Raw genomic sequence first — 26,538 nt, 5'->3', positions numbered from 1 at the left:
GGGCGGGGCGGGGCGCGGCGCCGCGCGCCTTCCGCTTCCGCCGGGGCCGCCGCCGTTTCCGGCAGGCGCGGCCGGGGCGGCGGGGATGGCGCGGAGCACGCTCTCGTCCCGCTTCCGCCGCCTCGACATCGACCAGTACGACGAGAACCGCTTCGTGGAGGAGCCCGAGGAGGCGGCGGCGGCCGAGCCCGATGCCGGGCCCGAGGTGGAGGCGCTGCTCAGGCAATATCCTTTGGGCCGGGGGGGCCGGGGCAGTCCCGGGACCGGCCGCGGGGCCGGAGCCGCCCGTCAGCCGCGCTGGGGTCCCCGCAGCTCCCGGTTTGAGTCCTTGACCCGCCGCCGCACAGGCGAGGCGCTGCGGGCCTTCCACACGGCCATCCGCAGCTCCCCGGGCAGCAGCAGGAGCCAGGCGATGAAGGTAGGGCCGGGCAGGGGCACCGCGGCCCCGGCAGCGCCGCTGCGGGCACTGCGCTCCCGCTGGCACCACGGCTGCTCCGTGCGCTCCCGCTGGCACCACGGCCGCTCCGTGCGCTCCCGCTGGCACCACGGCCGATCCGTGCGCTCCCGCTGGCACCACGGCTGCTCCGTGCGCTCCCGCTGGCACCACGGCTGCTCCGTGCGCTCCCGCTGGCACGGCCGATCCGTGCGCTCCCGCTGGCACGGCCGATCCGTGCGCTCCCGCTGGCACCACGGCCGCTCCGTGCGCTCCCGCTGGCACGGGTGATCCGTGTGCTCCCGCTGGCACGGCCGATCCGTGCGCTCCCGCTGGCACCACGGCCGATCCCCCTCTTTACCCCTTCCTCCTCTAACCCCCTCTGCTCACCTGGCTTACAGAAATAACCCAGCCTGGAGCGCGGCTGTCTCTTGCCAAACAGCAGTCTTGGGATGATTCCCAGCGGTTCTCGTTCTCACATTTCTCTCTTTGCCTTGTCTTCCCAGGAGCAGGCCCAGGGAACGATGCTTAAAGTGCTCACATCTTTTAAAAGCAGTGAAATAGAACAAGCGGTGAATTCCTTAGACAGAAACGGTGTTGATTTGTTAATGAAGTACATTTATAAAGGATTTGAAAAGCCGACAGAAAACAGCAGTGCAATATTACTTCAGTGGCATGAAAAGGTACGTGCTGGGGGCACTCGTGGCTCAGCCACCGCGCAGGGTCCTGGCCAGGAGCGCCCCTGAACAGAAGCAGGTGGTGGCAGGGCCTCATCCCTGAGGAGCTCAGTGTTTCCTTTCACCTTTGGTCTCTCTCAGACTGCATTCACAAAGCCTCGGCCTGCATTTCAAACCCTACCCTCTGCCGTGGGGAGAGGAGGCTCAGGGCAGGCAGTTCTCCCTGCAGGGCAGCCTGGTGGTGCAGGGCTCCAGGGAGCTGTGACCCGAGGGACGGGGCAGCTGCAGCTCCCTCTGGGGCCCGGCTCAGGGGGCTCAGGCTGGCAGTTCGCATCAGCTGGCTCACGGGGTTTAGCAAACCTGTTTGGTTCGCCCAGGAGAGGATTGTGAGGTCTCCAGAGATTCCATCGGGGCCCAGCAGGGGCCTCTTGCTTCTGTGGAATGTCAGCTGTGAAGCAGGGAGTGTGGGATGTGTTCAGCAGCTGACTGGAGCCTCCTCCCCTGACTGATGGGCTGAGGCACATCCCTGCAGCAGCTGCTGGGTGCCCCTGCCCCCGGGCAGGAGTCCAAGGGAACTCTTCCCCCCCTGCAGGGGTTTCAGCTGCAGCCCTGGCTGTCAGTGCTCCCAGGAAAGCTGATCCCTGTGAACGCTGCAGCTCCCTGTGCAGGGCAGCTGCTGGGAATGCTGCTGTCCTTTCCCAAGGCGCAGAGCTTTTTCCTGCTGCTATTGCTGCTGTCACCAGCTTTGCCAAGCCTTGACGAGCAGCAGGGAGTTTCTTGGGACAGCAAAGAACATGTTTCTGCTTGTTTTTTTGTTTTTTTTTTTTTTTTTTCCTGTTGTTTCCACTGAGGTGCTTTGAGGTAAGCGTGGGAGGTGACACACCACCACCCTGACTGGTGCTCAGAGCGTGCAGGGACATGAAAGGCATCTCGTCCTCTCTGTTGTGAAAGGAACAGGGCAGGTCTGAGTGGGCAGGGTTTAAAGGCTGGGGCTCTGCTTTGTGGCAGTTCTGGCAGGACGTGTGGCTTGCTCAGAGCAGTCAGCTCAGTGGTAGTACCAGTCTGTCCTCTGGAGAAGGCCTGTGGCAGTCTGGTAGCTCAGGAGCATTTACCTGCGGGTCCTGCTGCAGGTGGGGGCTCTGCACGTGTCCAGCCGTGTTCCCAGCGCCACGGCTCGCTCTGCTGGCACCCCTGTGCTCTGCTGCATTGTGGCTGCCAGGGAAACGCCCCGCTTCCAGCAGTCAGCTCAAATTTGATTTTTTTTATAATCACCTCCATCTTCTAGACTTCAGAAGGAAACGCTGTTCACATTGAGGGACACAAGTGAAACTGAAGCGAGCCCTTCCTCCTCTCCTCGGGGAGGTCAGACATTCTGCTCTGTCAGTGACTTGCAACACTGGAGCCCCTGAGATCCAAAAGCTGGTTAGATGGTGGAGAATGACAGTTTGTAGCTATTGTCCCTTCCGTGGCTGAACTCTTCAGTGTTTTGCTGTGTGGGGCTGGTGACTCTGTAACCTCTCTCCTTTCCCACAGGCACTGGCAGTAGGAGGCCTGGGCTCCATAATAAGAGTTCTCACAGCAAGAAAGACTGTGTAAAGACTGTTAACTTGGACAGAGGTGGCGGTCAGGTTTGGACTCAGAAGAAGGAATGAGCTGAAATTACACTGGTCCATCTTTATTAGAGATTGCAATCTACTGAAATCCTACAGTAACCTCCTCTTGGAATGCTTTTAACCTTAAAGGTGGGGGAAGAGTAAAGGTATTCCTGCATATTCTGACTATCACATATAGGAGCCAAGACATTCTCCTGCTCCCTTCTTTACCAGGCAGAGAGAAGGCACACCCCTGCCTCCTCTACTGTAAGTGAACAGGTGTGTCAGATGCTGCTTTAGCCAGGTGTGCTGATACAAGCTCCCGTGTGTCCTGCTTAGTCCCAAGGTAGCTGTGTCCAAGCAGGGATCCTGCAGCTGAGGGTGAAGGGCTCTGTGAACGCATGGGCCAAGGACTCTGGGACTCTGGGGTTGGGCAATGTAAAGTGAAGTGCCTGCTGCATCAATAAACTTCTTGGATCACCTGAGTTAAATTTATTTTCAGCTGAATTGTAAGTCTGACACTTACTCCAAAGCAGGCCTGCAATAACCCAGTCCAAGCCTGAGTCACCTTTTAGGACTGCTCCTAACTCCAGCAACTTAGAGAGAACTGGTCCTCAAATCCAGCTCTGTCCTGGGTGCAGGGAGTGAGACCCAGCTCAGCTGTCCCAATCAAGACTTAGAGGATGCAGTGATAGAGCACACAGTAATCAAACCCTGGGTTTGATATTTATGTTCTCAGCCACACTAGAAAGTCGAGGAGATACTTCAGGACTGTGATTGAAGTATCAGTGTGTCTCTGCCCAGGCAGGACACGGCTGCTGGAGCCATGGCAGGGCTCCCTGCCCTCTGGCACCAAGGAGCAGCTGCCTGGGGAGCCCCAGCTCCACCCAGTCCTCGCTTCCATCAGCTGCTCAAAGTGCAGCAGCAGCTGCTCCTGCTGGGAGTGATGTTGTAAGCAGCAGTGGCACAACTCATTGTGGCACAACTCCCTGTGAGAGGCCTTGGTGGCACAGCTGGCACACCCATCCTCCCCCTGGGCAAAGGTGGGGTTTGGGTCATGGTTTAAAAGTCAATTTTAAATAGCTATAGCATCCCAGGGGAGATAACCAGAACTATAAAAAGAAAGAAATCAAGATTAGGGGTTTGATCCAAAATGTATTGCACCACAAATTTCATAGTGTTTCATCATACAATCCATATTTACAGCATAGAAGGAAAGAAGTCCAATGGTGATAGAAAGGATTATGTATAACCACTGTTCTGAGACAAGGGAAAGTGCATTAGCTTTTTAATACATGTATACACACCAGTCTTGCTCTGATACCTAAGGAAAATTCAACACTTAAGAACTAGGTTATGGCAAGTTGATCCTTTATGAGCTTTGGGATCTGAAACTGAAGTTGTTAGTGAATACATAACATAAGATTTGACTTTGTCACTCCGTTCCAGGCTGCCTGTCCTGCTTTCCTTACTGTTCAGCAGTAACCTTTGAAGCCAGGACCAGCATAAACCCAGCAGCCATTCAGCAGGGAGCAGGGGGAGTCCTGATCCCTGGTCCCACACAAACAGGGCAGGGCAAAGGGACATGAGAAAGGAAAAGGTCTCACAGAATAGAATCCTCCCAGGGTTATTCCACCCCGCTGTATCTCAGTAGAGAAACAATTGAAATAAATGTACTTTTTGACTGTCTGTTTTCACAGCAGAGCAGGGCTGAACCCTTCCATGCTCTCTCCTGTCTGGAAGTGCCATGAATCAGGTTACTAAAGGCTGTTTGGACAAGCTTTAGTGTACCAAAAAAATCTGTTGGTTTTCTTAACTTCAGACAGATGCAGCCAGGCTCTAAGTGAGGAGCAGCACCTGTGCCCAGCAGCAGCTCCTGGCAGTACCTGTGTCTGGGGTGGGGCTGCCTGGGACAGCAGCAGGCTCTGGATCCTCTGGATCAGCACATTCACTCCTGCTGGAGCTCCTCTGGAGAAAGCTTGAATTATCCTGAACATATTTAACAGAAGCATCAACTTGTAAGAGAATTCCCCACCTGCAGCACCCTCACTGAATTCCACACATGTGGAGATTTTTGGAAATAGGCCTCAGTTTTCAGAAATCAGACTTAGTGCTGCTTCCCATTTGGATCCAGATTTTGCAGTGGTGCTAAGAACTGGGCAAAACTGTGCTTCCAGGGAGGAAGTGCCACCTTGGTCCCCTGTCCTTATTGCATTAGGAAAACAAGCTGCTGGAACCACAACTCGTTCACTAAGAGTTGAATTTTGCCCCCAAACCCCTCAAGAGCAGCATTTCTTATAACGTAATAGTCAGGAGTTAACAGTTAACATATTCATAACAGTTTTTAAGCATCAGTATTTGAAGTACAGAAAACCACAACCAAAGAGACAGATCCTGGTTATAAGGGTTTGTTGCTAGCAGACTTGGAAGAAAAAAAAATCAAAATGTTTAGTACCAGCATTCTTCACCCTTTGTAGCTAGATTTTTATTTTTTTTAAATAAAAGGTATTTTTCAGTGTGGATTTACAATACCTGGAACTCAGCTTTAAAAATTTAAAATGGTTTCCTACCCCTTTTCCCACTGCTAACAACCCATGGAACAGGCTAACAGATTAGTTTTAAAGGCGACTGAGGATTAGGTACTATAATTAAGACCATTTTAAATATTATTTTTCTTTAAGAAAAGTAAAATCAGACAACTCTAAAGTTGTGCTCTCAAATTAAATAATCATCAACATGCAGCCTTGAGGACTGCAGGCCAGGATAAATGCACCTTAAATTACACAGTGATATGAAAAAACGCCAACCATTAGTTAATGTCAGTATTAGAAGGCAAGGCAGAGTTCTTTTTTGGTTAAAGCTCCTGCTCCTGTCCTGTGAAAGGCTTTGCAAACCATCCCGCTCTCAACACTGTTCTGCCAACACATTTCTCATTGCTGGCTTCCCACAGCCAGACAAGCAGCTTTTCTGTGCCCAGAGGCACCGGACTGCAGCACCCTGGAACAGCAGCTGGAATCACCACGCCAAGAGACTGACCTGGCAGCCCTGCTGCCAGCGAGGTGCCCAGAACCCTCAGGTGCCAGGAGCCCAGGAGGATGAGCACAAGGAGCTGCTCCCATCACAGACACTGAGGGGTCCCAGAGCTGTTCCAGTCTGTAGTGAAAATGTCTCCTTGCACAGCATTAGGTTTGTAAACAGAGCCAGAAGTTCTTGTACAAAATACTGCAATGACAGTGATTAAGACACACCTGGAGCAGTGTGTTCAGCATTCTTTTCACAGAAAGAAGTGCCTGGATACTGCCTGCCACCTTCGGGTTCCCTTAAGGCCACAGAGTCCTCGGGCTCGAGATGGACGGCCGGATGCTGCCTCTGGGAGATGGCTTTGACCCAAACCAGGACATCTAGGACACAACAGCACAGCACGCATCACACAGGGCTCACGCTTAGAGGTGTGAAAAAGAAATACCGTGGAACACGGCCACGTTCTCCTCATTTGATGGAAAGACCTATTTATGAATCAGAATGCTCCAGACTCCAGACTGAAGAAGGGGAGGCAGCTTCACACAATCAGATCTGGAAGGAAGAGCACCCACTTCCCACAGGTGAAAATGACTGAAGATTATACTTACACATATTCCTTTAAAACCATTTCAAACTAGAACTCTACAGTCATTTAAACACGGTGCCTTTAGTCAATGTGGCATTAGTGTTCCCTGAACCAGATGGGGAGGAAATCTCTTCATCTGCAGACTGAGCGTCCCAGGGAGCAGGGATGGATGATGCAGGTCCTGGAGCTGAGGCAGCACTCACTGTTGAACATTTCCTAACCACACACAGCCAGGGCCATGCAGACCTCAGCCCATGGAAAGGAGACACAGATCTTGGTGTCTGAGCCCAGAGCCAAAAGGACAAACCCAGAATTGGGCTCTGCTGGTAAACACTGACTGTGTTCGGGCAAGGAGCTGCCAGCTTCTCCCCACAGACCAAGTCCACTGGGTAAAGCTGTGCTCCAACTCCTCTGAGCACCAGAAAGCTGCTCTTTCCCTCACTGAAAGGGACAATTCCTGGCATGCGTGCAGTCAGGTAACATTTTAATAATAAATTACATTTATTATTGTAGCTAACATTTGGAAAAAAGACACTTTTCCTAATCTCCCAGCATCTAGGAATTTTCACTGTCTCATTAGAGACCACAGAACCTTACCTTGTACTCCAGAGTTTCTTTGAGCATGTTTTCTTCCTCTTGTGAAAAATTCAGTAACACAGACACAGCTTTAATGAGATGGAATGCCTGAAAGAAACCACAGGGTTGTGTTCCAAACACGTTGCTGCCAGCTATTTTGTTTTATTGCCCCACTGTACACTTTTTAATTGTAAAATCATGGAATTGGCATGAAGCGTCCTCAGGAGGTGACAGGTGGCAATTTCTAGAGAAAGACAGGTGTAGGAAGAGAAGATAAGTGGCACCTTTACCTCAGACTCCCTGCAGGACATGAACTTTAGTACAACATGTTTGAGGTACTCGAAGTTTATCTCCCTCGAGTCGTTCAAGTCAGAGTTGTTGGTGACAGTCACAGAAGCATTAGGCACTTCAGGATTTGCACGTAGCTCAGGGACCTCACTGTCAGGCCTTATTTTCTACAGAAAAATAAAAACAACCCACAGAAGAAAAAGAGAAGTGCACTGCAGATGCTGTTAGCTTGACACTGGGAGGGGTCTGGGTTCAGATATCTAAAGAGGGTTTACCCACAGGTGGGTACAGACTGGGCATCAACAGCTCCTCATGCTTCATGGGGCCACAGCAGAGACGTGCCTCCAGCTCTCCCTACCCTCCAGGACAGGAGCTGGCTGGTGTCAGTGCTCTGTGTACGTCACCCAAACCAGCATGGAGCTGGCTCTGTGGTGGAAACTATCCCCTGGTCATTTTCTGCTATCACTAACCTGCTTGGAGCCTTTCAAACATGCCTTCCTTCAGAATAATTTTCAACATCAGAGCAAAAACAACAATTTTAAAACCTCTGTTAATTTTGTTTTAGATACATTTTTGTTTTCTTGGAGAGATAAACCATTGCAGAGGGATGCAATGGGAGTTAGCAGTCAAGCTTTTGGAATGACAGTGCAAGTACCTGCCAGCAGGTGCCATCTGAAGAGACTGAAAACACACAGCCCTTACCAGCTCTTTCTGGAGAGTCTTCTTCAGTTCTGCCATTCTTTGCTGAAGTTGCTTTATCATCTGTAAGCACAGCAAAGGAGAGTTTAACACAGTACTCACTGTCAGGACCCCCAGGTGTCTGGACAAACCCATGATAAACAAGTCCTGAAGGAAATGATAATTAACCAACACTGACAGCTGTGAAGAAGCAACCTGAAAGCCTTGCCTTGCCAGCTGCACACAGCAGCAGGCATGTGACAGCACACTTGGGCTTTCATGTGACAGTGCCGTGGAACTGAACCCAACTCACCCAGAGGGCTCTGCAGGAAGCTGTGAATAGCATCACTTTGTGCATCTTTCTGCCAAAATAGATCAGGATCCATGCAGCTCTTGCTGCAGATTTTATTCATGGTTGGTAGATGCTTGTGCAATCCAGAGAAAAGCATTTACTCACAGACACTGGATTCAGATGGAACAGGCCTGTCCTTTTAAGGCTGCAGCCCAGGCAGCACCAACTACTTGGCTTCCTAATTAAAAGGGGAAAGACTACCAGCTGTTTCTGTTCACCTTGTTTTTCTCAGCAATTTGCTGTTCCAGCTCTCTGTTATCCTTCTGAAGTTGAACAACATCTGCAGCTGCCACCTCTCCGTTCTGCTCCACCACAGAGTTTTCTGGAGAAGGCAAATGCTCATTGTTCAAGGCCCTGGTCGATTCCTCCGGCTCTAAAACCTAAAAAAAATAAACATGGAGAGATGTCATGACATTTGCAGGCCAAGAACACTCCCCAGGGAGAAAGGCAGGCTTCTTTTTGGTTGTCCAGGCAGGACAGAACTGGGGGGCTCCTGCACACCTCCCTCTTTTCCCAGGAAGCCTGAGAGAATGGATTTGCAGCTGCACTCACATTTTTCTCGTGCTCTCTGGCCAACAGGCACTCCTGTACCTGCAGCTTCAGCTCATCAATTTCCTTTCTTGCTGTTTCCTCTATCTCCACTGCTTGGCTCTGCCTTGCTTCTATGTCCAGCTGTAACTGATGCACCTGCAGCAAGACAGCTTCATGGTCTGGGAAAGGAGAGACCTGCTTAGTATCAGTGCTGCACATCAGCTGGCAGATTCTAACCCATTTGGTCTGTCATGAAGACAGAAAGCCAGGGGAGAGAGAAAGACAGAAGAGAGACTGTCCAATTGTTAGTGAACTATGAACCTTTTTCAAAATACTAAAAGATTAAATACGGAAGAGAAATCTAGAAAAATGGCAATCTACCAGGCAAGGCCAGAACTAGGGACTCTACTCAAGGTGTCTGGGATGCAGCAGACTCATCTGGTCTAACCTTGGCTGAGTTGGTTCAGTTCTTCCTTCTGTCTTAGCAGCAGATCACATTTTTCATCAATCAGCTGGTCTTTGTCCTTTATCAGAGCATTCAGATGTGAAACCTTCAAAGCAGGAAAACAATGAACAGAAGTCATTAAAGACATAAAACAGGAAGAGGGTGTTGAAAGATCCAACATCCTTCAGAGGCCCAGCAGGCATCACCTCCACAGTGCTGCCCCAGTAACAAGCACTGAAGTTAATCCTGGCAGAGCTAAACCCCACTTGGCTTCTGTCACCATCAGACTGTCACAGCCAGCATGTGGCAGCTGCAAATGCCCCTGAGCAAAACAGGAGATGGCCTCAAACCCCTTCTGCACAGATCTGCCCAGCCAGCACAGATCTACAGCAGGCCCAGAAGAATAAAGAAACCAAAAGATGGGACTAACTCCAGCCAAACTTGCTCAGTTGACTGTTCCTACTTCAGGCAAACACAAGCTCACATTATGCACTATTTTTTATACAGGAAGAGCAAAACAAGACTACCTAGAACTGACATTTGGTACTGGATACAAGCTCCTCCCTATGAGGAAATGTACAATTTTACCACTGCCCTGGAGGAACCCAGATGTGACACAGGCACTGAAAGAACTAACCAGAACAAAGAGGCTTCTCTCAAACAATCTGCCAGATGTCAGAGGCTCCCCATGGCCAGTGCACTGAGACAGCAGCACCTCACAGATGACAGGGCTCTGAAACAGTCTCAGGTTTACTGAGGCAACCACTGCTGTCTCACATGCTGTGGATGTGATTCTGACCAAGGCTCATGAATGTTAGGATAAATAAATCAAATCTAGTCTGCTCTTTCAAAGGCTGGGATGTCTCAAATACACTTGAAAACAGTCATTATTAACCAACCTGCTGCTGTAATTCCTCTCTCTGTTTCCTTGTTTCTTCCAATGCTTTGGCAATTTCCACACTGACAGTTTCTCTGCTGCTCATCTCATTCTGCAAACCAGAATTAATTGAGAGGTTATGTGAGACAACTCAATCAAGTCAGTGTCTCATCTTTAACCCCAAATCTACTAGGACTACAATCAAAGTGTTCTGACACACTACAGTTTCCAAATGAGTAAGGTTTGTTTTACTGACTGCTGCTCTCTGCACATGCAAGAGCAACACAGAACTGATGTAAGAACCCAAACAAACCCAATGCTTACAAGATCTTTCAGCTTGAAGTCCCTATTACAAAGAAGTAGCTCCTTGCTACAACAGACCTTTATTCCAATTGTGCATCCAGGAGTAGCTATGAAAAAAATTTCAACCATCTAAAATCACAGTCAAAACTGGATAAACTGTAAACACCCAACTATTTTGAGTTTTAAACTGCTTGGTTTGAACCCTGTGAGTGGAATCTGATGTTGAACCATTCTGCATTCACCACTGCTACCAGGATTTCCAAGCTCTTCACATCCCTGACAATATGGGAATGCATTATTTCTGCCTGATTTAGGCAGACCCAAGCATTCTGGCTCAGAAAAGGATCAGCCCTTTGTAATGCTTCTCAAACACATTTCTGCTGAGCACCAGAGATGATTTACAGCTCCAAGTACCTGCAGCCTGAACAGAACAGGCCCCCAAGCACTGAATGTACCCCACAGGGCTGTTCACTGCTCCCCAGCCTCAGCCCTGTCCAGGACAATGCCAGCTCCCAGGCCAGCCCTTACCTTTAGCCTGCTCAGTTCAGCCTCTTGTTGTTTTAATGAACTCTCATACCCTTCCTTGCTGCCCTTGAGGATTTCATTTTCCTTTTCCAATTGGCTCTGTAAAATAAAGAGTGTTTAAATACACAGTACAATTATTCTCATGCTTTGTTTAAACAATTAAACACATCTAATGTTTTGCTCATATTTAGTGCCTCAAAGGATGGTATTTTCTATTATGATGCCAGGAGTGCTGAATAAGAACATTCACACAACAAGCAAGCTCTACAAGCTGTGTTAAAATCATGTTGTGAAGACTCTCACAACCCCCCAGACAGTTCCTGTACTTACAATCCTGTGCTGAGTTGTTGTTTTATCCAATTCCCAAGCTTTTTCAAGAGCAGTGATCTGAGACTCCAGCCCAGTAACCTTCTCACCATACTGATGTTTTTCGCTTAAAATCTGTTGCTGCAGTTTTCTTTCATCCTCTAGATCAGTTTGCTTAAGAGAATAAAAAAACCACATTACTAGTGACATCATTCTGATAAGATCAGACACCATTCCATGAGACACCCTCAAACTGAGGGACGTTATTCCTTTGCAGCAGTGTCATGCACTCACAGACCGAGTTCAGCAGGCAAACGGCAAGAAAACAAACACTTGAATAACAGAACAGAGAAGTGATTGTCTCTGGGGATGCTGAAGACTGACCTGTTACTGGTCAGTGAAACATGCAGGACACTCACCAGCTTCTGGATCTTCAGATCCTGGTCAGCAGCTGTTTCTTTGCTCTTTTTCAATGTTTCTGTGGCAATCCGTAGTTTCTCTTCCAGTTCTTTATTCTAAAATTACACCATCCATTAAATTCCTTATCCACTGGCATCTATGTTTTTAAAAAGTTTGCACAGTACAGAGTGGCCCAGGAGGGGAAGGTAAACATTAAATCCCTGAAACCACAGAGACAGAGAGGCTGCAGGTTTGACACATGCAGCTTTCAGAAATTCTTCACCATAGCACTGCCCCAGCACTGCTTGCACCTGAGTTATTTGCTTCTTACCACAGGGAGGATCTGCACAAAGCCTCTGTCTCCACCTCTAGGCCCTCCTCCACCCGTGAAGTGGGGAGATGCCCAAGACACTGATCAATGGCTCTCCTTTCAAGACCAAATGTGATTAAATGTGCAGTCTGGCCTTTGGCAGGGAGTGCAGTGAGGGGAGGAGGAGTAGGGCACAGAGGATGAAAAGAGCAGGAACCTGTGGTGAAATGAAAAACTGCTCACCTGTGTTTCCAGCTGGTTCAGAGCCTGGCTGTGCTGTGTCCTGTCTGTCAGCACCTGCTGCCTGCTCTCCTCCAGCCTCTGCTCAAGAGCAGCTTTCTGAAGATCACATTGAGGTGAAGAACATGAGCAAAGATGGACAAAGACATAAGTTGGGGGGGGGTAACAAAAATGTTCCTTTTTATTTCATTTATAAGGTCAAACTAAAATGGGACAATGTTTTAATATCTCTAGATAACTTTAAACTGCCTTGAGTTTACTAAGCCAAGTCCATTTGTCACAGCAACACCGAGGTGATGTGACTGTAGGCACCCTGACCAGGGAAAAGCAAACACCCCCTTGTCTCCCCAAGACCCAGCTGGGGAAACATTGCTCCAGGCTGATTCTGAGCAGGAGCATCAGTGCTTGAGAAAGAGATCAAGAAGCAATGAGAAAAAGGGATTAGCCACAGCTAAGTCTCGCTTTCCAGCTGCTGTTTAGCACTTCTGAGGCTGAGGTTTTCAGCACACAACATTCTGTTTGCACACCTATGTGCAAACAGTTCCCCTCCCTGCCCCACTGCCTTGCCAAAGAACAAGGAAAAGCATTCACAGTGCTTGTGAGGATTAATTAGAAAAACTCCCAAATTGTTCCACCTCCTGTGGGGATGGCAGAAAGCTGCTCTCCTCCCTCTAAGCAGTCAGTGCCCAAGCAGACAATGCAGAAAGGCTAACACAGACATCTGTGCAGGACCTACACAAAGGCTCAGTGCAGCCACCCACATGTTCTGCCCAGCACAGCGTGCCAAAACACACTGCCAGGACAAATGTGGCCGTGTGACATCAGCAGCTTTCTTTCCATGGGTGAGAAGTAATGTATGACCTAAAAAACCCTCAACAACTCACTAATGCTGTACCTCTAAGCAGCCTTTAACTGTGTGATTACCTCTTTGAGCAGCTCGTGCACATGCTCATCTCCTGAGAGATTTCTTTCTAGCTTTTTTTCCAGGGAAGACACCTTTTCCTGCAGCTGTTCAGTAAGTCTGTCTCTCTCAGCAAGTTCAAAAGTCATCTGTGAGAATGAGAAACCACAGAATCTTTTTCGTAATGAAGCCTTCAGTTGATCTGTTGAGGTTTGACTTTTGGAAATGCCAATAGAAAGGAAAGTCCTACTTGAAAAGACAATTTGATGCTGGAACGCTTTCTGGACACCAAACTTCCAACTGCACAAAGGTGTACATTACCCAGATGTGCACCCTCACACCAGGAGCAGCATGTGCACCTGCAAGCACCTCACCTTTTGCTTCTGTTGCTCATATTCCACCTTCAGGGATTCGTGCTCCACTTGTAGAATTTCCAGTCTCTTCTCACAACCAGAACCAGCCACTCGAGCCTGAACATTTTGAGAAATCACTTACTTTGAAACTTCAATTTCCAACACCACACAGCTGATATCTAATCTAACTGCTGCAGACATGGAGCTCTTTGAATCAAATCTCACTTGGCTCAAACTTACATTTTGCAAGTCTACAGAAAGCTGCTGAATGACAGTTTGTAGCTCCTGTTCTCTTAACTCCAGAGCAGTGATCTTATTTTCTGCATTTGTCTCAGCTGTCATTAGTTCATCTCTTCACAGAAAGAGAATAAAAACAAGTGACATACCATTCCAGAAAAATAATCTTTAGCAGATAATTCTGCTGCTTATGAATATGGACATCAACAAAATTTTCTTGTCCTAAAACCACCCACTATCATCAATCACTGCTTTATTATACATTAAAAAAAAAAGGGACAGTTAAGCATTCAAACTAGGAAAAAAGGAAATCATTTACAAAAAAAGTATTACTATCATTGGCTTGGCATTTACATCCCCATGGCCAGAGCAGAGGCAAAAATTCAGTCAACTCACTAGATAAACTCCTCCAAAGAGACAGAAGAGAGCACGAAGTACAAACCCAGGGGAAGCACAGGCGCTGGTGCTCTGAGAGCCTGCTGCCGTACCTGCGGGCCTGCAGCTGCAGGCAGTGCTGCTGCAGCTCCTGCAGCTCCCTCCTGAGCCCCGAGGCCTCCTGCAGCTCCGCCCGGGCGCGGCTCAGCTCCCGCTCGGCTCTGCTCAGACATTCTTCCTTTTGCAAAAGCTGGACATCAGAAGATTATCTTTGGCATTACAGGCGACCAGCAACACTGATAAAGCTTTTCACTGAAACCTGCCCGTGTCACTAATTTGTGGGCTGAATTGAGATAATAAACTGTGTAATGTTGTGTTCAGTACCTACCGTTAGGATTCTGACACTAACCAAATCTGTGTACAAGCACAAAGGCTGGAAAAAATGAATGCTGGGCTACCACTAACTTAATATCCTAATAAAAACTTTAGGAAATAAAAAGTTTAAAATATTCTTACCATGTGTTTAACCTTGGCAATTTCCTGCTGCTGAAAGCCCTCCAGTTCATCGATTTCATCTCGTTTTTGGAAAAGGTTCAAACTCTGCTCCCTCATTTCTTGTAACTGTGTTTGAAGCATTTTGTTTTCCTGATAAATGAACAGAACCAAAGGATATCAAAGGATATCTGTATGCTCATGTCAAGTTAATGGGAGTTCAGGTAAACTCTCTGGGAAAGGAATCTTGCAGCCATACAGCTCCTGATGGTGCTCCATATAGAACTAGAAATCCTTGCAGATGCATGTCACAGTGAAAATTACCAAACTCCAAAAAAACATAACAAGAAATCTGAATTCATTATAATGCCACCAATGACCACCTAAGCTGAACTCTTAAAAATGGACCACGTTCCACCTTACAGGACAGCTTCCCCATCACAACCCATCGTTCTTTATTTCTCCATTGAAAAACAAACCAGACACACCTCCCCAAGCATTTGGGCTGGCAACAAAAAGCAAATGATTGGCCTCTCCCAGTGAACAAAGACCAAATAACAAAAAGGGCTGAACAGAGTCGAGCTCTGATAGAGCTGGAAGTGTGCAGGACGGTGTTTGCAAATACACACACAGACACACTACACCCCCTGAGAAAAACATCCAGGGTTAATTACCTTTTCAACTTGACTGAGTTTTTCCATCCACTCCTGGACAAGAAAGAAAGAAAGGAGAAAAAAAGATATCAAAATCTATTTGCAGACTTTCAAGGACAGCAATTATGGTTAAAAAAAAAAAAAAAAGAAAAAGAAAAAGAAGAATTTGTACTGTTAGCAGATACTAAGCTTTGGTAATGATTAAAAAATAATCAGCAGCAGTACAGCCAGTGCTTGAATAGATAAAGGCTGAGGAACCATTCATGCTACCCAAATACATAAGTTTTATGTAAGTAAAATAAATGTGACAACAGGCCTACTGCCATTGAATCTTATCCAAGCACAAGCTTAACCTTTCATTAGGAATTTTTGTGGGCTCTTGTTAAAACCAGTCGGAACAGTCTGGGCAGTGACAAGTCCTGCACCATTCCTGGCACTGGGCTCAGCACTCCCTCCTTCCCTCAGCGCTGGCACGCTCACACGCAGGGCTGAACAATTATTGTAATTAATAGCAGCACCTGCTTAAAACACCAGGGTCATGAGGGTCTGAAGTCCTGCTCGAGCTCTCTTACCTTGTCCTTCTTTTCCAAGGCCAAAGCCATTCCTTCAGCCATCTTGGCTCGACTGGCCTGATGAGCTTCATTCTGCTCCTGAAACTTCCTCATGGAGGCTATCAACAGAGAACCACCAGCTATATTAAAAACTCATCTTTTAAAATTACTTCTCACTTTCCTCTAAGTTATAAATAACTTTAAAGAGCTTCTTCTGCAAGTAATTAGCCCCATCTTGACTGTAGCACCAGCGCTGTGCTCCTCATTCCCTCACGCTGCTTGCAGGCTGGCAGAGAGCCAAAGCCAACAGCAGACAGGAACACTGCTCCTTGCTGGATTAGAACCAAGCTGCAGGTTTCCAAAAGGTCTTTGCTGCATGTTAGCCCCAGGTTTGGCAGAAGGAGTAAAATAACAGCTTCATTCAACACACTGCTGCTGCTTCTCATGCTGTAAATAAGGTAACAGCTCGTGCTCTAATTGCTCACACTACAGAGGCACACAGTCTGGCAGGAATCCATTAGCACACCTGTACACCAAACCTTTCTCCTTCCAACCACAGCAACTCTCAACCGAACTGAACAAAAAGGAAAAAAGAAAAATACGTACAATCCTGATGCTTTTCTAATGCATTTTCAAGCTTCTCTTTTATCTTCTGCAGATTTCGGATCTGATCAGCATAATCTTGTGTGAGGAGGAGGAAGAACAGACCAGGGATGGACAGACATTGGGGAAGGACATTTTTAGGGTAACACAAAAATAAAAAAGAAAAAGAAAGGGAAAAAAAAAAAGAAAAAAAGGATGAGTGGCAAATGACAATGATTTTCTCAATCAGAAAATCATTCCTGCTGAGGAAAACCTGGGTGACCACAACAATGAACACAAGCAAATAGTTCTGTGCTGTCCACAGGTGGCACAAACAGAAGGGCCCGTGCCAGGGGTGTCAGTCACACAGACAAGGGCAGAACCAGAGAATGAACACCTGTCCCTCCCTTTTCACTTCACCCCGCAGCAGTGATACATTTCACCCTGCCCAGGAGAGGTGTCTGGCTCTGCAGGCTGCAAGGAGGGGTTAATTCATGGCCACTGCATCCACCTGCTGTTGCTGCAGTCCCACAGCACTGCCCTCACCCTCGCCCAGCAGAGCTGCCACGGGAGGGAATGCAAACCAAAACAGAGTATACACACACCCTGGAGAGGCTCCTGCACGATGACAAAGAGGATTTACTCACTGCCTGGCTGCCTGCATGGGACTCCTGGAACCCAGAGCCTCCCTCTCCTGGGTTAAGCCAAGCCAGCCCTTCAAAGTTTACCCTGTGCAAGCAGAGGAGCACTTGGGCCTTTTGAATCCAATGTGAAATCATTTTTGAAGCCTATATTTTCTTGAACTGAACAGAAGCCTGATAAACCTCCAGAATAAAGCAAAATAATCCTTGTCTGGCTGTAACCTTCCCTAATTTTCCAAGGCCTCCCATGAGCTTTGGGAAGCAGCAGTGTAACACAGTTCATCCCTGGTCCCCTCCCTGCATGGGATGGGGAGCAGTGCCAGCCTTCACTACAGCTTTACAGAACAAGAAATTAGAAAGAAAAAAGCCTCAGGGTTGCTTTATGTGGAATTCTTTGTTTCTTCTTCATTTCCAAGCCCACTTCTTTAAGGATGGCACTGTGTTACTGCTCTGTCAGCATCAGAAAGCTCAGACCCTATGATAAACAAACCATACACACAAGTGGGGACAGATGCTGTTTGAAACATGGGACAGAAAACTATCCCAGCTGTCCCAAGCAATCACATAAATGAATCATTGAAATCAGCAAAGACCCAGTTGCCTTCATAAAAAATTAATGAGACTGGATGCTCCCTTATTGTCAATCAACAGGGCTGCTACAAATCAATTTTCAAAAGACCCTAACCCCATGGATTTTTAATAAATTAAAGCATGTAAATTCAAAACATTTCCTAAAGTAGCAAGTTTTCTATGTATCACGGCACGTACCTGACAGCTTCACCTCCAGTTTTCGTATTTGTTCATTTCTTCTCAGCAACTGGGATGAAAGATCCTCTCTGGAGCTGCTTCCATCAGAAGCCTTGGGAGAAAAGCAACACTCTGTAATGCACAAAATTCAGAAGTGATGCTGCCACTCATGAAGCCTGGGGTAATAGCCACTCTCCTGCCCAGGAACAGCACTTGCTTCCCCCACAGAGGGGAAATGGCACCAGCACAGCAGAATGTGCTAGAAATGCTGAAGGAGAAAAGCAGCAAGGCTCAGCAGTGCCAGGCTGCCCGCTCCCAGAGCACAAGGCTTGGGAAGGAGCTGGGCTGGCAGCTGCTGCTCCACACTGCCACGAGGAGATGGGGCAGTGGAAGCACTGAGGGGGAGGGAATCAGGCTCCACAGCACAGCACAGGACCAGGAAAGGTCCAAGAGAGAGTGCTGGAAATCACAGTGATGAACAGAGAAGCAGCCATGCCTCTCAGGTGGGAGAAACTCACCGAAGCCCTGACACAGCAATTTGCCCACACAAAATCCACTGCAGAACTGACTTATGAGTCCTCTGGTGGTGTTTGCTCCATCAAAGTCAACAGCAAGAGCAGTTAAATGAATATTGATAAAACAACTAACTCTTGGAGGCTTTCTGAAGAACACTCAAATTCATCACTTGCTTTGCCATTTCGTTATTTTGTTTTGCCAATTCATTATTTGTTGGCCATTATTTGTTTTGTGTTCTACAAACTTGCAAGCCAACAAACAGAATTTCTACACGGGAATTTCCTAGGTGCTAAAGAAAAAAAAAGCCTCAGAAAAAAACACAAGACTAATACATTTCCACTATACCATGTATTTAAACATTAGGAGCTCCAACTTCCTGCTCAACACAACTGAAATTTCAGCTGAGCTTTAAAAAAAAAGTTATTTAGAGCTCAACTGTGTAAACAACTCCTTCACCGTGCAGACAGCACACAGAGCCTTGCTGCTGGCTGCAGCAGCGGGGTGACACTGCCTTAATCCAGCTTTTCAGAAAGTGACAGCCACCGGGGCACAGGCCCAGAGCATTCCAGGGCTCCTTTAACCCATGCCCTCCTGGAACGCTGCCACTCGTTCAAACAATGTTTCAGAGTGAAAGAGAAGAACTACCATGGTTTTGATGGCGACAGCACTGCACACGTTTTCAGCAGAGAACAATGTCCCAGGGAGGGAGAGCAGCAGCAAGCCAAAGGTAAAATGAAAACCGTTTACATGGGGATGAAAGCCTCCTGGCAACTACCACGCTTAACAAACGTTTCTCTTCAATATTTAATTTCACTCAAGCTAACGATACATTTATGCATTAGGAGATACACTTACAAAGGCACCGCGGCACGTTTTCAAATCACACGCTAAACCTGAAAGGGCTGTCTGCAAAACCGTAATGAAAACACCGCCAGAGAAAGGAGATTCCAGAGCAAGGTGAACTCACAAAGTCGTCCCCGGAGTCTGCTCCCACAGACGTGATTGACTCCTTGCTGACAGACCTGGGCATGCGGGCGCTTCCTGCGGGCCGGGGAGCCACCGCCGCCTCCTCCGCGATCTTCTTCTTCAGCTTGGCAAACATTTTAGCGCTCGACAGCGGGACGGACCCGAAACACGCAGGTCCTCGGGAAAGCCACGACCGCCAGCGTTTAACAGCTGGCACTGTCTAAAGCTTCCGAGCGCGGAGACTGAATTCTGAGCCTCGTCCACCGGGTCACCGCATTTCCAGAGGCACCGAAGCCCTCAAGGCCTGGCAGTGCCTGCAAACCAAACACAAACGGGTTCCGTGCCAAAAAATCCCACCGTGAGTCATTCAAAGGCAGCGGAAAGCCTTTCAACACCGCATCTGCCACAGCACGTTAAAAATCGGCTCTCCCGGAGCAGAATCCGTTAAAGTCCCAAACCAACGGCCCCAAACGGCGGCGGGGCCGGGCCCGGGGAGCGGGCGGGTCCCCTCAGCCCGGCCCGCGGAGGCTGCGCCGCTCCGAGGCACCGAGAGCCCGTCACCGCCGCTCCCCCGCGGCCCCGGCCCGGCTGCCCCCTCCTCTCCCGCTCCTCCGTCCCCTCGCTGCTCACCGCCCATGCCCGGCCGGGCCTCGCCGGTCCCGCGGCCGCCGCCGCTTCCCGGACGCCGCCGACCCGGAAGCGCCGCGCGGGGCGGAAGCGGCGCCGGCCCCGCCCCGCCGAGCTCCGCCCCCGACCGAGCTCCGCCCCGGGCCCGCCCACAGCGCCGCTCCGCCCTTCAACCGAGCTCCGCCCGGACCGAGCTCCGCCCTTCAACCGAGCTCCGCCCTTCAACCGAGCTCCGCCCGGACCGAGCTCCGCCCTTCAACCGAGCTCCGCCCTTCAACCGAGCTCCGCCCCGACCGAGCTCCGCCCCGGGCCCGCCCTCAGCGCCGCTCCGCCCCCAACCGAGTCCCGCCTCGTTCCTCCCGTTCCTCTCCCGTTCCTGCTCCTCCCGCTCCTCTCCCGTTCCCGCTCCTCTGTGGCCCCGCTCCTCCCGCTCCTCTCCCGGCCCCGCTCCTCTCCCGTTCCCGCTCCTCTGCCGTTCCCGCTCCTCTCCCGGTCCCGCTCGTCCCTCAGCCCCGCTCGTCCCTCCCGCCGTCGCAGCCCGGAGCGGAGCAGGCGCCTCGGTACGAGCGTTTACCACAGTTTATTGACAGCACAGTCCGCCGGCGGGGCCGGGACAGGGACAGCGAACGGCTGGGACACGGCACGACCGCGAACACCGGGCGGGAGCGGCCCCGGCGCGGCGGGGACAAAAGCGAACGGAAATCTGCTCCAAAGTCTCTGGAAAGGCTGCAAAGGCGGTGGCGGCGCTGGTCGGTGGTGGCCGGACCGGGACAGGCGGCGGGGCCCGGCTCCATCGCGGCTCCGCTTCTCCCCGCAGCGTCCAGCAGCAGCGCAAACGCGCTCCTTCCCTCCCCGAACGACGGCAGAGTCGCTCCTGGCATCACACTGCTTTGGCGATTACACATCCCTTGCAAAAAAGTCCATTTGCTCCAAAAAAAGTTTATTTATATATCTCTATATATTTTAAGGAAAATATCCGTTTTTACCAAAATACGATATACAGGCACACAGCTGTAAAATAACTTTAAACCAATTCACTATAAAATTACTTTTGGTAATAAATAATTTGATTCTCAGAGAGGCGAAACGCTCCCTGTACCTCCGCAGCTGGGCTGCCCGAGGCACGGTCCCTCTGCGTTCCCAGGACGCTCCCACCTGCGCTCCCCTCATCCTCTCGCCGGGCCTGGCCCAGGGCAGAAGCAACTTGTGCTTTTCAGCCTGCGTGAGGCAGAATCCTGCTCCCAACAAACCAGAACGACAATCAACACGTGCCAAAAGCGATCTGTGAAGTCAAGGGGGCAGATCCTCCCGGCAGGGTTTATTCTGGGACTGGGCTGGTGAGATCTGTTCTGCTCTGGGGCTCCTGCAGGCCAGCCAGCTGTGCTGGGGTCTGCTCCCAGCGGGAATCAAACCAGGAACAGAACATCTGTGCGTGCCTCTGGGCAGAATTCAGACAGTCCTTAACCCCAAAAATGTCAGATTCAGAAATCCTGAACTATCCTCAGTCCTGGCAATGGTTTAGATGGGAAAGCAAAAAGCGGCTGTCACTCCTAAATCTTCAGCAGTTACGTGTGTCCTCTGCTCCAGTGAGCAATCTCTACTGATCTTCAAAGCACCGGAATACATTTGGTCACAGAACAGTATTGCTGTAACAGTCTGGTGTTACAAATGCAGGAGAGCCCCTGCAGGAGTGTAAATCTGCTCCGGAGAGCTTCGCCCCGGCTGCTCTGTCCAGTCTGACCTTACGAGGCGCACAGAGCAGTTCTCAGCTCTCTGTATTCAATTTTTTTCCCTCGTCCATAGAAGTGTTCCTGCCTGCAGAGCTCCCTCAGCCCCAGGAGCAGCCACAGCCAGCAGAGCAGCTCCCAGCACCACCAGGACTGAGTGAGGCTCGGCACCACGGAGCTGCACTCGGACAGTTACTGAGGAATCGAACGCAGGCGAAGCTTTTACAAAAGAAACCTCAAGACAAAACAGTCGTTCAGACAGATTCCAAGATTTTTAGCTTTGGGAAGAGCAGACTTGCAGCACAGCATGGTTACAGGACACGGGAGGCAGTGAGGCAGGGGAGGTGCTTCCTAACTCAAGCCAGGGGTGGGCTATGGAGCAGCACTTCCAACCCATCCTTAGGGGAGAAGCCTGACCAGAGATACTCAGATTGTAGCTTTTGAAGATGATTAATTGAAGCCAGATTTCCTGTTGCCCCCCTCTATTTCCTATGATCCTTTACAGACATCTCTGCACATCTCCCTGGGGAACAGTCTTGAGGGGTTTAGTCAGTCATGACTTGACAGACATTATTTTGATGAACTACTCAAAGAAAGGTCCTGAAACTTCTCAAGAAAGCACTCCAGGGAGCAAGTCCCGTCTGCGCAGCTCATGGAAGTTAGTGCTCCATTTAGCTGGTGCACAAAGCAAAACGACACATCACATCCCAAGAGGAATGAAAAACCAGAGCATTAAAGACTCGTAACCCTGCATTGCCCTGTCACTGTTATTTTGAGAAGTCAAAGGGGAAGAAAGGCAGCAGCAGTAACTTTGGCGAGATGTTCCAAAGCCAATTTGAGCAGGAGCACAAACCTACTGTGGGAGCAGGATTCATCTGAGCACACCACATGCAGGGAGTAGGGAGCCAGGCAGGAGCAGTCCTGCAAGGACACAGCTGGTCCAGTTCACCTTGTCCTCTCAATGTTTTACATGCAGAATTTACCCCTTTAATTTGGCATTGCCTGGTGCTGGCAAGTCTTCTCCGCTAATATAAGCAATAAAGATACATGGAGAAAGGGAGAGCGAGACAAGAGGGAAGGCATCAGGCCTGAGAAGAAAAGGATTTGTTCTCTTCTCACTTAAAAACGGTTCAGTCTTTGCTTCGCTTCCACACTGAGGACTGCGAGATACAAAACCAGATTTTCTTCAGTACACACAAGCATACACCGAGAGGTACCTACGACCATAGCACAGAGCACACAGTAGCACGAGTTCAGAATGACTTAGTTCAAACAAGACAAGCTTTTACTTGGAGGGGAAAATATCAACATTTCCATATTGAATGCAGTTCTTTGGGTGGGAAAGAAGGGGCTGGCTCAAAATCCAAGAGCGGACGCTTGTCCTAGCTACAGCTAGAGCAGACAGAGGGTATGAGCCCTCTGCTTCCACAGTACAATCCCATACTCCTCCCAACACAACAGGAGTGAAATCTTTATCTTTGAACGTCCCAGCACTGGACCTTCTAACAAAGATCAGCAGGTAAGAGGAGAATTAGGAACCTCAAAAATTAATTTTTGACTTGGACAGTCACTGCTGTTAAGTTCAACTTCTGAACTAATTTTTAAGGCCTATATTCTCCTCCTACATCCCAACTTCTTTTAAAAAGTGCATTCTTCTCTGATGAGATCTACCTTGGCAAAAAGCAAACAGAACTTCCTCGAAGGGCTGCAAATGGTAGAAGCCTCTCAGGTCACAAGCAAGGACTCTCCACTTCAGCCTGGCTCAACAAAGGTGAGGACCACCAAGGCTTTCCCAGTCAGTTCACAAGCAATGTCCCAGAGGTTCACCAGCCCACACGAGTGGAATCATCATCATCATCACTCCTATGCTTGGAAATAGCATACTCTTTTCTTTTCCACAGAGATGGAACCAAAAAAGGAATAGCTTCATCAAAGCAAAAGCTAAAGCAAAGCAAAAGCATTTGGTTGGAAGGCAGTGAGCTGGGGAAAACTCAATTCCCTTTTTCCATGCAAGCTGAATGTGCTGGTAGAGACAGCAGGCGGGGCAACAGATAACCTGCCTCTCACTTGCTGCTGCATTAAAGGCTTCCTGCATCTTTAGCCTCCACATACAATCCCACGTTTTAGCAACTGGGGACCTCCTACCAGGCAGAAAGGCCAGGATCAGCTCCACAGTGAACACATGGATCTTATCACTGAAATACAGACAGGGATACCCATTCCCCTGGCTACCTAAGGGCTCCTGCACCTGGAATCGCTTATCAATTACTTCCAGGTCCAAGGGTAAGTCCCTGGAAACAGCAAATTGCAGTGGCAGAAGAGCCATAAGCTTTAGTACAACCACAAATGATCTGCAGCACCTTGTGGAATCCACCCAGCATGGCGTATGTGTGTATATATAAATTTTGTATATAGACATGGTAGTGGTTCATTCTTTTTAATACATATACAAGTACCTGTACATATATACATATTTACAATTTACACCAGCCAGTAGATGCATGTGTACTGTACATACACACACAAACGCCGAGCACACACATGCACACACCAACACACACTCGTCAGCACAGACTCCACAGCCCAGGAAAGCAAGTCCTGCCAGAGTCCAAAGAGCAGCACCAAGGGGGGGTCTCAATGTACCGGCTTCACGACTGCTTAGGACAAACACAAGCATTCACAGGATTTTGTACACTTGGGAAATACAGGATGGATGATGCAAGCTTCAGCCCAGCTACAAAGAACCTTCATGCAAACTCCCCAGCTACGCTGCAGCCCTTCCTGCTGCTCCACACTGTGCTCCCTCAGCAGAATGGATCCACCAGGCTGTTCTGGCTCACCAGGGCACACCCCGGGTGATGCTCTGCACCCAGGATTGCCGTGACACTGCAACAGCCACCAAGTTCTGCACTGCTTCCACCTAAGCACAGAGGCATGGCTGGGGATAAACAAAAAGCACCGACTGGACTTGTCCTCTCACTTCTTTTCTAGCAGCCCATGGAACAGTGACAATTGGCTCTTCCATTTAATAAAGTATCTCCATTCTCTCACCCTTGCTCACCCTGCACTGCCAGGAGCTGCCAGAGCTCCTCTAGCTCTGCAGTGCAGGCAGAGCAGTCCCAAATGAGCCTGCCAGCCCTCTTCCCAGCAGCCACAAGAGCCTTCTGCAGCCAGCCCCTTCCCAAAGGCCACTGTCCTCCTGCAGACCCCCACCCACGCTGAGCTCTTGGGCTGGGGAGCCGATGGTGCTGCCAAGGCACAGCCCCTGCTGCTCCTGGTTCCAGGGCAGGACTGAGCCTGGGGGGACATGCAAAACATCCAGGGGGCTCTGGCAGCTCCCACTTGGCTTCACCTGCAAGGGGAACATCGGCACCTCTCCGGGGCAGGGGGCTGTGGCACAGCAGGGTCAGACACACAAGGACAGGAGGGGCTGGTACAGCACTGCACGGGACATCCTCTCAGCTCTGCCAGGGGCCGGTCATGCTGCGGGAGCCACACGTTCCATCCACACACAGGAAGGAGGGGTAACACCTGCTGAAATGCTGGAATTCCTCAAAGCACCTCAAACTGAAGAATGCCCCCTCCTCCTGAAGAGTGCCCCACGTGACAGTGAGAGGTGGGGGCTGACCTGCAGGGTCTGCAGTTTGCTCACTGTTGACCCCCTGCCCAGCCCTGGCCAGCAGTACAGTTCACACAGAGCACTGCTGCGTCAGACTCACAGGGAGCATTAGGTATCTTCACAAATTCACTTCGGAACACTGCTCCAAACGCAACTTAATTGCCCACAGTTTTGTCTCCTCACTTGCCTAAGACTGAAAAAATATATTTGTTATGAAGGAATCTGTGTTATTGCTATTGTTGGTTTGCACTGTGTGGTTCCATCGTTACCATTTCAAATCCAAACTCTTTGGGGATAAAATACTGGGTTTTTTTCTGTTGATTTTTTTTTCTTTCCAATTTCTTAAAATTGTATAAAAATAAAGGATTTCCACAAATGTGGGCTAAAGGTAACCAATAATACTTCTATGCTTAGGATCAGTTGGAAATGTGGTTGACAGCCACAAGACCAGAAATAAACCTCTAGTGATTCATTAGTTTAACATTTAAAAGACATGAAAACTTCTGCTTATAAAATTGACCCCATACAGAATGGAACAGCTCAACTAACAGCTGTTTATTATTACTTTTTAAAATAATGGTCCTAAATTTAAAAATAAAATCAAGTACTTCCTTTTATGATTTTCACATTATAAAACTGCACCATTCAAAATCTGTGGCCAGGGAATCCCCTTTGCAGTAAGACAGTTTCTTTTAATAGTCATCGAGTGTGTTTTCCAGGAAAACATTCCTAACATCCAGTATGGAAGCCAGCTCCAAAATGTGCTTTTGGAGGTGAGGGTTCTCCACCGTTTCATCTCTTGGCAGCTGAGGATAAGATTCGGGATAATTTCGAGTCTCCTGCTAGATGACAGTGAAAACAAAGACAATCAGACACTCGTTTCTTTCACACCCTCTAGGAAGAAGACTGCAAAAGGCCAATTTCACCCTAATCTATTCAGTCTGGCACAGAGACAGAAATCACTCTAGAATTTTCAGTTTTCTCTTTCTGTTGATTTATAGATGGTCACATGGCAACACAAATGCCTGTTCATCTCAGACAGTTATTGGTATGTTCACTTTGCAGGAAAAAAAAAATGCAACTACTAAAAGAGACAAAAAAATGTTCACCTGTACTTACCTATTAGGCTGGAGTTCATTTCTTGAAATTACAGACATGTAAGCATCTCCAGTGGGAGATTCATCTCATCCTAAAACAAATATCTAAGACACTGGGGGCAAATCTCTCCCCACTGGCACAGACCTGCTTCTTTTCCCTGGTATCAGAGCAGCCCAGGTAGCTGACTTGGGCTTGGAGAGCTGCTGGACACGTGCAGTTCCACAACTGAATACTGCACCTTTCAGTGCTCCAGTCCCATTTTCCCTGCAGTATTTAAAATGGAGCAGGCAGTTTATATGCCAACACTCACATAA

The 26,538-nt window shown here is 49.0% G+C and overlaps 3 protein-coding genes across 11 annotated transcripts in view; 1 reads left to right on the top strand and 2 right to left on the bottom strand.

Moving 5' to 3' along the window:
* Positions 1–14: 14 nt before the first annotated feature.
* On the top strand, positions 15–3,182 carry ARPC5L (actin related protein 2/3 complex subunit 5 like). Its single transcript, XM_038155978.1, has 4 exons — positions 15–225; positions 346–418; positions 940–1,116; positions 2,644–3,182. The coding sequence occupies exons 1-4, from the start codon at positions 86–88 to the stop codon at positions 2,704–2,706; spliced, it is 453 nt and encodes a 150-aa protein (XP_038011906.1). The 5' UTR covers positions 15–85; the 3' UTR covers positions 2,707–3,182.
* Positions 3,183–3,837: 655 nt separating this feature from the next.
* Positions 3,838–19,844, bottom strand: GOLGA1 (golgin A1). Of its 3 annotated transcripts, none has more exons than XM_038155971.1 (23): positions 19,784–19,844; positions 19,155–19,467; positions 17,693–17,783; positions 16,308–16,382; positions 15,723–15,820; positions 15,172–15,204; positions 14,522–14,650; positions 14,119–14,255; positions 13,634–13,745; positions 13,415–13,510; positions 13,064–13,189; positions 12,143–12,238; positions 11,610–11,705; positions 11,215–11,364; positions 10,888–10,983; positions 10,079–10,168; positions 9,183–9,285; positions 8,756–8,913; positions 8,422–8,583; positions 7,876–7,935; positions 7,176–7,340; positions 6,907–6,993; positions 3,838–6,103 (listed from the first exon to the last, which is right to left on the bottom strand). In XM_038155971.1, the coding sequence occupies exons 2-23, from the start codon at positions 19,287–19,289 to the stop codon at positions 6,023–6,025; spliced, it is 2,376 nt and encodes a 791-aa protein (XP_038011899.1). In that variant the 5' UTR covers positions 19,290–19,467; positions 19,784–19,844; the 3' UTR covers positions 3,838–6,022. The 3 variants fall into 3 exon arrangements, with proteins under 3 accessions (XP_038011899.1, XP_038011900.1, XP_038011901.1); XM_038155972.1 differs by having other exon boundaries at positions 14,119–14,243; XM_038155973.1 differs by having other exon boundaries at positions 19,210–19,467.
* A 497-nt stretch (positions 19,845–20,341) lies between these two features.
* The window catches only part of SCAI (suppressor of cancer cell invasion), a 38,262-nt gene continuing 32,065 nt past the window's right edge, over positions 20,342–26,538 (bottom strand). For 6 of the 7 annotated variants that reach the window (XM_038156341.1, XM_038156338.1, XM_038156342.1 and 3 more), the window contains one exon: positions 25,271–25,968. In XM_038156341.1, coding sequence (XP_038012269.1) covers positions 25,819–25,968 — 150 coding nt within the window. In that variant the 3' untranslated portion in view covers positions 25,271–25,818. Of the gene's footprint in view, positions 25,969–26,538 lie in introns of all 7 variants that reach the window. The other variant, XM_038156336.1, reaches the window with a different exon arrangement.

Source organism: Motacilla alba, chromosome 17, assembly GCF_015832195.1.
Source record: "Motacilla alba alba isolate MOTALB_02 chromosome 17, Motacilla_alba_V1.0_pri, whole genome shotgun sequence".
NCBI classification, from domain to species: Eukaryota; Metazoa; Chordata; class Aves; order Passeriformes; family Motacillidae; genus Motacilla; species Motacilla alba.
This window is presented reverse-complemented; position numbering and strand designations above follow the sequence as displayed.

Bases quoted from the DNA above. Each gene is read 5' to 3' on its own strand.
- ARPC5L (XM_038155978.1), top strand. From the start codon at position 86: ATGGCGCGGAGCACGCTCTCGTCCCGCTTCCGCCGCCTCGACATCGAC. The intron at 226-345 runs ATATCCTTTGGG...CCGCCGCCGCAC, and splicing joins GTGGAGGCGCTGCTCAGGCA to AGGCGAGGCGCTGCGGGCCT. The intron at 419-939 runs GTAGGGCCGGGC...TTGTCTTCCCAG, and splicing joins GCAGGAGCCAGGCGATGAAG to GAGCAGGCCCAGGGAACGAT.
- GOLGA1 (XM_038155971.1), bottom strand. From the start codon at position 19,289: ATGTTTGCCAAGCTGAAGAAGAAGATCGCGGAGGAGGCGGCGGTGGCT. The intron at 15,821-16,307 runs GTACGTATTTTT...CTCTGTTGATAG, and splicing joins ATTAGAAAAGCATCAGGATT to CCTCCATGAGGAAGTTTCAG. The intron at 9,286-10,078 runs GTTGGTTAATAA...CCTGCTTTGAAG, and splicing joins GAGAGGAATTACAGCAGCAG to GTTTCACATCTGAATGCTCT.